An 11,584-nucleotide genomic window follows, 5' to 3' on the forward strand; every position below is an offset into this window, starting at 1 on the left:
GGGGGTCCCCCCAGAGCAAAGCTCAGCAGAGGGGCAGGATCCCCCCCTCGAGCTGCTGCCCACGCTGCTGGGGCTGAGCCCAGCACATGGGGGGCTGCTGGGCTGTGAGTGCACATTGCCAGCTCAAGTCCAGCTTTTCTTCCATGAAGTCCTTCTCCTCAGGGCTTGCTCTCAATCCCATCATACCCCAGGCTGTGCTGATACCAGAGATTGCCTTGACCCATGTGTAGCACCTTGCGCTTGGCCTGGTTGAACCTCGTGAGGTTCACACAGGCCCACTTCTCCGAGTTGTCCAGGTCCCTCTGGACACTTGTGCCACTTGTGCTCTTTATCCGTCAGTAGGTGATTGTGCAGCAGCAGCGTTCCTGGTGTCACTGCCCCAGGGTTCGGCCAGAACACGTCATGGCGAAGGTGGAGTCTTTGGGATGAAGTGACAGTGCTTTTTGTGTTAACCTGGACCCTGTTGCAAACAGATTCAGTTTTCTAAACTGTCACAAGAGTAACCTGACTGCTAAAACAATGCAGTAACTCCAGTGTATCGCCTCGACGTGCGGTGTGGTCACAGAAGTACCACCATCAGCCCAAGGGAAGGCACAGCAGAGCTTGGGAACGGGAAGTGGGGCCCTTGGTTTTCAACAGCTGTGGCAAGCTGTTAGACTAACATCTCCACATTATATCTTTACTGCCCTTGTATCATCAGCCTCGGCGCCGCGGAGAGGAGCTTAAAAAGCCGTGCGAAAATAGTTATGCCTGTGGCACGTTAAACATTCTTCAAAGTAAAGGAAGTTGAAAATACTGTCGAGGAATGTTTCTGTATAAAAATAGTACCTGTAGGTTCAGAGTAAATGTCTGTTGGTTTGTAACAAAGTTGTTCAGAGAAAACAAAATCGGAAAAAACCTGGGAAACTATTCTTCTGCGCTGTGTTAACAGAAGGCAGTTATACTTTCCATTTTAAATTGGGATTTGTTTTGATTTGTGTGTGGGGGCGGGTGTTGCTTCTTAGAAGAACGCCGGAAGTTTTGACTTCATAGAACTGTCTCAACACGACAGGGAAATGTGCAGGGAACCACAGGAGGCTGCTACATAAGGTGGTGGAAACATATTCTGCAAGACCAGTATTTTCTAGGAAATAACAAAATCATATGAAAAGTATTGTGGTCTGATATGAAAGTAAGAAGCACCGGTTTTCGCCGGCCACTTTTTGCGGGGGATTTCCTGCCTCCTCTCAGGATGGAATTTCTTTCATCAGATCTTTGAGAAGTGTTAGTGGCTATTTGCTTGATGATCGACGGAAAAAACTCACATCGTATGCTTCAAAATACCGGCCGATGTTTTGGGTGGAGGGTGTGGAAAGGAAGGGGAGTTGTTCTGGCCGCTAAAGCAAAGCGGGACCTGGGTTCTCTTAATTCGGGCAAGTCACTAGGCTCAAAACTTAAGGATACAGTTTCTTTAAATTGCTGTAAATCTATCTCTCGATGGAACTTGTTCTGTGAGAGATGTATTTGTTATTTAATAAGGAACAAGAGGATGGTTAGTTACTCCTGCTCTTGAACTGCTCAAGGCTGGTGTTGGGTACGGAAGCCCTTGTCTCCGTTCTTGCAGAAGTAGCGTATGCTAAAGACCACAGAGGTTCAGAAAATATGTCTTTAACATGCACGAGACTTTTATGTCGCTGAGTGAAGTGCTCAAATACTTAACTATCGAGTACTCTCATTTGGTTTGTAGGAGCAACTACTTCGGTGGTCTCCATTCCTTCTCCGTAGAACAGCTTTACAGCGGTGACTGGGCAAAAGCAGAAGCCAAGTGTACGCTCTGGAGGCTCTTCTCAACAGGAGACTTCAGGGGTTTTTTGTTGTGTTCTGCGGTGTGGATCTCATTTACAAGCGATACCCACCTTTCATTTCTTTGTTCCTTTCATATGTAATATTGAGACTTGTGGTAGAGTTCTGTGGTCTCTGTAGGCCTGCACTACCACTAAAAGCAGCTGTCCTCCTTCGTCCCATCTGATCTGGCAGTCGGCCCTAAGCTGTCACTGCTGCCTTTGACGTTTGCAATCGTCCTCCTTCGTCCCGTCTGATCTGGCAGTCGGCCCCAAGCTGTCACTGCTGCCTTTGACGTTTGCAATCTGCTGCAGTAGCTTGGACTGAGGAACAAATCATGGCTAAACTAATTTGAGGGCACATGGCAGGAAGGCAAAGCTGTATCTCCTGGTGACAGTATCGGTAATTCTGCTTGGTGACCACTGCACACCAGAACTTGACTGACTTTCCTGCAGAAAACAGGGATCAGGCAGAAGAGATCAGGTGTCTCTGGTTCTGCGCATAGTCAAAGGCTTTGATGCAAGTGTAAGTGATGCGTTTGTTCGTGGCAGGGAAGAACCTCACGTGGGTACAAGCTCACCTAATGTAGTAGATGGGAGAGAAAAGGACAGCCCAGAAAAAAGTGCATCTCTGGCAATAAAGTTGAAAATCTACTTTTTATATTCAGATACAGAATATGTGAGAGAGGGGGGAAATCTGAAATACAAGAGTCAATAAGCTGTCACATTTTCTTTCCCGGAAGGGGAGATGGTTTGGATCTGTAGTAGGATCAGTGGGTTATGGACAGCGGTATGGAAGCTCTCTGACACGACACACAGTTGTGCTTTCCAGCTTGTGCTGTCATGTTTGAACAGGAATTTTTTGAGCTAGCCCTGCAGTAAAGTACAAACATTGTAAGATACAAGATAATCTCTTAGATTTAGTTCCAGCTCAGATTTAATTCCAGTACGGCCAAGTACTCACATTTGAGTAATGTTCTGGCTCTCTACACTACCAGAAGTTGGGAGCAGTAGAAGCAGATGAGTAGGTTGAAACCTCAGTGCTGTGGTTCCTCAAACCACTGTTCGTGTGGCGTTGGAGGGCTGACGGTGGGGATGACGATATCTGGTTTCCTGTGCTAAATGCCTGCGCTGTGCGTGTGGTTCAGTGGTTTCTGAATAAAAAATGTTAGTTACGCCCTGGAAGGACTTGTAGCAGCATGGCCCGCTGTGTACTGGTTTGCAACCTTAGGTTCCAGAAAGCCGTGGAGTTTTTGAAGTGGAGTGGTGCTGGTTTCAGCTCAGTGGCTGGTGAGAGCTGAAGCAGTACGTGGTGACTGCAGGAGTGAGGGATTCCCTGCGGCTCTGCGCTGCAGCCGCCCCAGCCAGGGGGGTGCTGCAGACATCATCTGCTTCCCAGCTGGTGGCTGAGGGGATGCAGTGTCAGTCGCGTGGAAACGGGTTTTGTGGCTGTGCTGAGTTCTGTGCTGTGTTGTTTCTGGTCTGTTTGGGGGAATTTGTTCCAAAGGGGGGTCGGGTCTGTGGTACAAGGCTCTTCCAGTTTACAAACCTCTGCTTCTAGTGCTGTCATCATAGGTAGCACCTATAATAGCAAGATTAATTAAGATTCTTACCTGATTGCAGGATCCTGGACCACCACCACCTTCACCGTTGATGGGTTTGAAGCCACTGCAGTTACTAGAGATCAAAGCCAGGGGGAGATTTGGTTGTGTGTGGAAAGCTCAGCTACTGAACGAGTATGTCGCGGTCAAAATATTCCCCATTCAGGTAAGCACAAGTTCTCCGTGATGTTTGCAATATTGTAATGTCGAACCGGCTTTTCTAGGCACAGTTAGAGACTTGTATTTCAGAGAATTTTCAGTGTATGCTGTAAATGTAGATATCTTGAGCTGAAGACTATGCAGGTAGAGTTTTATTGAGTTGAAATAAGTACTTTAATGCAACAAACATTATTGAAAGAAAAATTCTGACAGTTATTTATGCTACTAGTCCTAAAACAATGTATTCAGCATGAGTAGGTCTAAGCAGCTCTCACACATCTCATGATCAGTTGAGAAGAATTTGTTAATGGTTTCCGAATTAAATTGTACTTTAAGTGTAGAGGAATGGCCTGAAATGCAAACCTGTGAGGTGATCGTTGCAGTGAAATACGCCTTAATAAAGGGAAATAATATTTACTGCCCAGCAAGTACCCTCTGCAAGCCATGCTTTAGAATAGATTGTGCTCCTAATTTTAAGCTCCAGCCTAGTTAAAGAATGCAAAGTGGTCACACACAACGACACTGGGATAAATTTTCCAAGAATCAGAAATGCCTGCTGCTACTCAGAGTGAAGAAATGTGTTTTCTGATGATGAACCAAGTGTTGGCTTGGTAAATGTATCTGCAGGTTCCTCCTTTTCCAGGAGAAATGGCATGTATTTCTGCTGCTTTCAGCCATCAGCACAACGGAAATGAAACCCGAGACTCGGTTCATTATTTTTAATTAAGAAAAACCTATTTCAGCCTCTTTACGGGCTTCTTCTTGGCTATTAAAATACACAGGTGGAACCATGCTCTTCATGCAGGTCTTGCAGTCGCTTTCGGCTTTTAGATCCTGCTAAATTGTAGGAGGAAACATGTGTCAGGGAGAGTTACTCTTGTTCTGGCGATTACGGAATTAACTTGGTTTGATGTGCTTTTGTTTAAAGGACAAACAGTCGTGGCAGAACGAATATGAAATATACAGTTTGCCTGGAATGAAGCACGACAATATTTTGCAGTTCATTGGGGCCGAGAAGCGGGGCACTAGCATTGATGTCGACCTCTGGCTAATTACAGCCTTTCATGAAAAGGTACCTTCAGTTCCCACTGCAGTTTCTTTTCCTATAATTATGGCCTTAGAAATCTGTCACAAAAGTGAACTTGAGGCAGTTAAGACATAAAATTTAAAATAGGTTTTGCTTACTCTTAGCTTTTCTCTTTTCATGGGCAATTCACTTCCAGCCAGCTGAGAAAGTCGTCATCAGTCTTTACTCGACGGAGGAGGTTTTTTAGAAAACAACAAAAAATTCTTGCTGCTACTTTGCTTTTTAGAATGTGTATTTTTGAACATCCTCCCCCCATCTAAACCAGCGTAAATTAAATCAACTCCATCTTGTGGAGATTGTGGGGTTTTGTTTTTGTGTGACTTGTTGATGGGAGTCTCTAAGAACGATGCTGTGATAACCACGGTAAGAAACACAAATGTGTGTGATAAAGGATACGGTCACTGTTTTGTTCTATCCACTGTTTTTTCTTCGTTTTCTTAGTCAAAGAGTTTTAAAACCCTTGTTACTGTTGGAGAGGTGCATCTGAGACGCCTCTGATGGAAAATACAAGTGTTTTATTTTTCAAGTGTCGCCTCTCCGCTTTGACAGCCCGTTGTTCATTTTCCCCTTTAGTGTTGGCTTTTCACACAGCGACATTCACAGACTGGATAAAACGGAAACTCATGAAAATGTGTGTTTAGAGAGGCTGTAGAAGTGGGCTTGAAGAGAAGAGCTTTACATTCTCTCTTTATATTTATTGGGAGTGTGTATTTCACTCCGAAACCATTGACACTGGAATGTGCTGTTGGCCCGTAAGAGAAGTAAGACAGTCGGAAGGCAGCGATGGGCAGGCAGGCCCATCGTGTTCCGTAGTGATGGGGCCAGCTAGAAGCTCCCCTCAGATGAGAATGAGATGGATCCTGTAACTGTTTCTCCGTTCCACTGTGCAGGGTTCGTTAACGGACTTTCTGAAGGCTAACGTGGTCTCTTGGAATGAGCTATGTCACATCGCGCAGACTATGGCCAGAGGCTTGGCGTACCTTCACGAGGACATACCGGGGCTGAAGGACGGACACAAACCTGCCATCTCCCACAGGTACAGGATGCAGATGAGTTTGGGGCGATAGCACTTAACTCGGAGCTTATGGGTACGAAATGCGGAGCGATAGGAATGATTCAGATAGTTCCTCTGCCACATCTTCCTTCCAGAATTACCAAGAGCCTTAATGTAAGCAGGGAGCTGCAGTGATGGAGGTAACCGAGATAAAGATAGGGGTGTCGAGTGAGCACACGATAGATTCCGTGGAACTGGGAGTTCTGAGAGCTGAACTGCTTGACTGATGGTGAAGTGGATGGTGGGGAGAGGTACCCACAGGATGGGTGGGAACCCCTGGATCGAGTCCATTAGCTTTTGTTTCTGCAGGAAATCATGTGTCTCCGTGTTAGAAACGATCAAGACTCATTTTTCAAAGTATTTTGTTTCCTATTATTTAAACAAACAAAATGTAGTTGTAATTCAAGTGTGCAGTAACAGCACGTTTAGTCTATTTCTGTATCATACATGCCTATAAATCAGTATGTGTTTTAAATCTAAGATTAGAACGACAGTTCCAATTGCAGTCGTGTGTGTTTCCATCGGAACAAAGGTGCAAAGTGTACTCCTGATTTTATTAATTTATTGTTCAAATGAATTGCTACTTTACAATTTTCTTGCCCTTCATATTGTCATCTTTGTTTTTTTATACATACTTTCTCCTTTGTGGCATTTCATGTCCAAGATCTCTAATTTTTTTTTTTCCCCTTGTCTTGAAAGGGACATCAAAAGCAAGAACGTGCTGCTGAAAAATAACCTGACGGCTTGTATTGCTGATTTCGGTCTAGCTTTAAAGTTTGAGGCTGGAAAGTCTGCGGGGGATACCCATGGACAGGTAAACTTCCACAAACGATACAACCTTTAACTGCCTGGGAGTGGAAATGGATTGTTCAGGCGTTCTTGATGCTCAGGATCCCCCGTCATCTGCCCGATTGTGGTGACCTTGAAGGGTTGTCGCAGTTAGTGTTTTCCTTTCAGGCTAAAAATTAAACAATTTTTTTAGATAATTACAGCTCTCAGCCTCCTCCTGGCCTCCGCTTCCTGGCACAGCCTCTCTGCCCCCCACTTTCATTCTTGTGGAGGATTTGCACAAGAGTGCAAATGTCTTTGCACGATGTCTTGGTGCATTTTAGTAACAGTAGCTCCGAACAGGGCACAAGTGGAGGAATGATACTGAGGCAGCCAGTTCCCAACTTCCTGGCCTAGCAACAGTCACTTTCCTGAAGGGACAGCGCTCTCGTAGGACACCTGTCAGATGACAGGGAACTGCTTAGTACCATGTACTTTTAAAGACGCTTGAGCTTAGAGCGTTGTGGTTTCTGGAGAGCTAAATATGTTTAATTGTAGGCAGAACTCTACAGTTTATGGTTGAGCGGCAAAACTGAAGGATGAAACCGCTTAAGAGAAACGCAGCTGTTACCAGGGAGGTTTCAGTAGTGGAGCAGCCCTTGTTCTGACCTCCTGTCAGTTCTGGTGTATTCAGATGACACAATTTCATCACTCGCTGGGGTCAAAAGGAATGGATATTCCCAAAGATTCCTGAATAGCCGGGTGCGTGCAGGGGGGTCATATAGTTTTCTCAGTGTAAATTGCACGGCGGTAGCTAGTTTTCCTTTGGTATTTGTGTTACTGTTGCTGTCATGGGGAGAAACCTAAGCACGTTTCACATCTTTATGACATGAAAAAATACAAATTGGGGCCTTCTTGTAACCTTGAAGGAAATGACAGACTGGTTTGGGTTGAAGGGACCCTCAAAGCTCTTCCAGTCCAACCCCCTGCAGGGAGCCGGGACACCTGCAGCTGGATCAACTAGATACAATAAAGAACGATGGTGACAAATATGTCGAATTGTTATGCAAATGTGTCATTTTAAAATATATTCAGATTTCTAGGGCTGCTTTTTTATTCTGCTTTATAGGGCTCGGCCTGTATGTTGTTTCTAACCCTTCTTACCTGCTAGTCGATATAAGAGTCCAGGAAATTTCTAAGATTTAGTCTTCAGCAAGGACAGCCATGACAGGAGAGTAGTCCTGTCGGTGCTGTAACCACATACAAATCGTGGTATCCTTACGTTCGGCACCAGCTGGGGTGGTAATTGTCGTCACGTCGATTCTTCGTGACAAGTTGCTACGCCTCCCTGTCTCTGCAGGTCGGCACCCGGAGGTACATGGCTCCCGAGGTCCTAGAAGGTGCTATAAACTTCCAAAGGGATGCGTTCCTGCGAATCGATATGTACGCCATGGGACTGGTCCTCTGGGAGCTGGCGTCCCGCTGCACTGCCTCGGACGGTAAGCAGCGCCTTCCACCGTGCACATCGTTAATGTCGCTCCAGCGTGTATCGAGAGCAGGGAACTGGCAGGCAGGTTACAGGTACGGGCGTGTAGGGTGGAGGCAGGAATGAAACGCCAACACCGCGTAGTCACTTCGTCATTTAGTCTCGTCAGTATTTGCCGTCCCAGGTAAAAAATTTCTGCTGCTTGGATACCTGTTGCGTTTCTTCTCCCGAGCACGGTAAGGAAGAGAGGGAACCCAGCGAGCACTGGTGCAGTTCCTAGTTTTCCAGCTGCTCGTAAGGATAGGCAGGAGAGCTCCGAGTCACGGTGACCTCCTCCTGCCTGTCTGCAGTGAGGCACGGAGGAGGCTCCGTTTCTGCTTTAGCCACAGGTGCCAGAGCAGGGGACTGCTCAGTGCCTCCTGTCGCTTTTGTCATTGTCACTAATGTAGCATCAGTCCAGCTCAGAACTTCTGAGCAATCACTGACAGCTTAGAGACTGAAAGTGCAGTGAGGCCTGAGAGACCTGCAGCTGATGCTTTGGTGGTGGGACCAGCACAGTTGTTCTCCTCACAAAACAAGCTGTTGGATCCAATATTGAAGTTCTCAGGATACCAGATACCCTGTTCCAAGTGCAAATCCCTTAAAGTTCCTAACGAGATCTGTTTTGGATGCCCAGACTAAGTCAGGATTAATCCAGAACAAGACAAAAGACAGACTCAAAAATGTTTGGGAGAAAATTGCACTTTCAGAATAGTCTTTAAAGCCACTAAACTCAGCTTCAGTGAACACGAGGGTTTCACTCGGGCGAGCGATGTGCCAGAAAGCTGTCCCGGGAGAGCCGAGAGCCGGCCACGGAGAAAGCCACTGGTGTGTTCCGGTGATCTTGGCAGAGCCGCCTGTGGCCACACTGCGCTTTCCTGCTCCAGGCGCTGCCTTTCAGCTTCAGCCAGCCCTTCCTTGCGGAGCAGAAGCCACGGAGGAGGTTTTACCCTTTTAAAAGTGTTCAGCTGTTTACGAACAGGATCGACCCCATCTCGCACGAGTCTCCGAGGCTGTCCCTTGTTCTGGAGTGGTTTTCCATGCCTCAGCGTACTGTAAAACATCCACTCCTCAGCTCCTGGGCTGCCACTGCTGTTGCATTCAAATCTCGGTGAAAATCTTGCTGCTAACCCATCGTAGGATGAGCTTGGAACGGCTTCCACCAGAAAGCAGCCGCTCCCTCAGGGTCCCACTGTAGGCTCTCATTTCTAAGCTACTGGTCTTATTTTTCCCCCTTCTTTTTTTAAACCAAAATTGGTGGTTTAACTCCTTGGTTTGTACCTGCAGGCCCAGTTGACGAGTACATGCTGCCGTTTGAAGAAGAGATTGGCCAGCATCCCTCCCTCGAAGACATGCAGGAAGTGGTAGTTCACAAAAAGAAGAGACCTGTTCTAAGAGAGTGTTGGCAGAAACATTCTGTAAGTAGCTGTGCAACCAACTTCGTCAGCGCTCTGTCGCGATCGGCATCCCGGCTGTTGATAATCCCGTGGTGTGGTCACAACACCATCTTTTGGGAGGAATTTAGTATCTCCAGTAAGAATTAAGTGGACTGTGAACTAGTATGTTCTTCATCTTAGAATATTCGCTCTCACCTGATCTTCAGTGTCAGAGGAGAGGTTTTGGGGCGGGGTTAGGGAGCAGTCGCTCGCTCTCCTGTGTGCTTTATGGCCCCAGGCCTCAGGTCACGCCCCTGCAGAGTCCCAGCACTGGATGAGTTTTGTTGTTTGGGTTTTTTTCTTTCCAAAAAGGGGGTTGTTAGAAACACTAGATGTGCTGCCTGCAGAAACACGGAGCGGGGTGTTACCATCTGCTGCCTGCAATTAGCATCGTGCTCCGTAGGCTCGGGGTGTCTTGGGGGAAGAGTCGGCTGCTGTCAGATACAAATCCCCCTTCGCACTGTTTGATCTTCCATTCCTGTTCTGTCTGATCACAAAAGAGCTTTAAGCTCCTTTAGCGTCGGCCCCTTTAAACCCCGCCATGGCTTCCCCAGCAGGCCGCAGCAGAGCGCCTGCTGAAAAGCTGTGCTCGCTGTGGCTCAAACAGCGCAAAGTCAGCCAGTCGTAAGCCCCAGACCCCGTGCTGCGCTTCCAGACCTACGTGGCGCGGCTTCCCGGGTGACGGGAGGGCGAGCGTTGGGCAGGTGCTGTTTGCCCGCGGCATTCCGGTAACTCTTGCCCTTGTTGTTCTCCCCTGGGCCCTGCTGGCCCGCAGGGCATGGCGATGCTGTGCGAGACGATCGAGGAGTGCTGGGATCACGACGCGGAGGCCAGGCTGTCGGCAGGCTGCGTGGAGGAGCGGATTATTCAGATGCAAAAATTAACTAACATAATCACGACAGAGGACATCGTGACTGTGGTCACAATGGTGACAAACGTTGACTTTCCTCCCAAAGAATCCAGTCTATGATAGTTGCACTGGTCACGGCACTGGCCGCCAGGACTCGGCACTGCAGCTGCTAAAGCGAGCGGGACTGCTCACGCCACGGCCGCGCGCTGCCCGAGGGGGACGGTGAGTCGCTCTGCAACACCTTCAGGGGTGTTTGGCCCTTATTCCCTCCTTCCTCCTCCTGATCGTGGATCCACGAGACTTTGTGCATTCCCTGTCGACGCCGGAAGGACGAGACTGAGCAACGATAACGTGCTGTTAAGGAACTGAAACGAAGACTGTGGGCCGGTACTGGCCAATCGAGCGTTTTAAAAACTGACATCAGATTTCTTAATACCTGTCGGAAGAGACTAATTCCTTTGATGAACTACTGTTATTTTTTTTAAATCAAACATTTCATTTCAGATTTAAAAAAAAAAAGAAAAAAGGGTAACTTGTTTTTATTGCATTTGCCGTTGTTTATAAAAATGACTATTGTAATGCCAATATGACACAGCTTGTGAATGTTTAGTGTGCTGCTGTTCGGTGTACAGAAACAAAGTAATCCAGTGGGATAGAGCAAAGAGGCTTCCAAGTATTACTTAACCTCCCTCAACCAGGTATACCTCAGTTCCACCGCCGCGAAGCGAGAGATTGACAACACTAACCCCATCGGAGTAACGAACCGCCCCGTGGTTTGTACGTGCTGTGCGTCCCGGCCCCGTCTTCTGCGAGGGGCAGCGACGCTTCACGCCAGCGGGCCGGGGCCGGTCCTCAGCAGTGTTTTTAGCCTTCCCTTGTACTAGCTTGTTGTGTATAAAACCAGAAAAAAGTGCTGTTTATGGAGACAACATTTTCCTTCCTCTTTTCGTTTGAAGCTTCTCTCTTACCTCCACGTCCCAGAGTATCTCATGCGTTTATTTAACTGATACTATTTAGGTTTGCTGTGTCTGAGGAGTATTTGAAAACTTAAGCATGACTTTTTTTTTTTAATTTTCTGTGAGCTCTGACACTGGAAAGCTCTGACTTCTCGTTCGGTTTTTTAAAAGCCTTTTTCCTATTTATGTTTGTGAGAAGGTCTGCCGCGCGCGTTCCGCTCCACTCGACAGCAGGTTCTGGATCACCTCAGGAAGCTCAGTTACCCCCAGTTCCTTCCTCTCCGCTCGGAGATTCGCAGCGGGGCTCTGAGTGCAGCTACCGCGGCCA

General features: G+C 47.3%; 1 protein-coding gene across 1 annotated transcript in view; it reads left to right on the forward strand.

Annotated features, from left to right (window-relative positions):
• Nucleotides 1-10,796, forward strand: part of ACVR2A (activin A receptor, type IIA) — a 57,328-nt gene extending 46,532 nt beyond the window's left edge. Inside the window, exons 5-11 of the mRNA XM_010141351.1 lie at nucleotides 3,444-3,587; nucleotides 4,509-4,652; nucleotides 5,558-5,703; nucleotides 6,421-6,535; nucleotides 7,850-7,988; nucleotides 9,302-9,432; nucleotides 10,226-10,796. Of these exons, the coding sequence (XP_010139653.1) occupies nucleotides 3,444-3,587; nucleotides 4,509-4,652; nucleotides 5,558-5,703; nucleotides 6,421-6,535; nucleotides 7,850-7,988; nucleotides 9,302-9,432; nucleotides 10,226-10,420 (1,014 nt within the window). The 3' untranslated portion in view covers nucleotides 10,421-10,796. The remainder of the gene's footprint in view (nucleotides 1-3,443; nucleotides 3,588-4,508; nucleotides 4,653-5,557; nucleotides 5,704-6,420; nucleotides 6,536-7,849; nucleotides 7,989-9,301; nucleotides 9,433-10,225) is intronic.
• Nucleotides 10,797-11,584: the final 788 nt, after the last annotated feature.

The sequence above is a fragment of the Buceros rhinoceros genome, unplaced genomic scaffold (assembly GCF_000710305.1).
Source record: "Buceros rhinoceros silvestris isolate BGI_N320 unplaced genomic scaffold, ASM71030v1 scaffold1528, whole genome shotgun sequence".
In the NCBI taxonomy this organism is placed as follows: Eukaryota; Metazoa; Chordata; class Aves; order Bucerotiformes; family Bucerotidae; genus Buceros; species Buceros rhinoceros.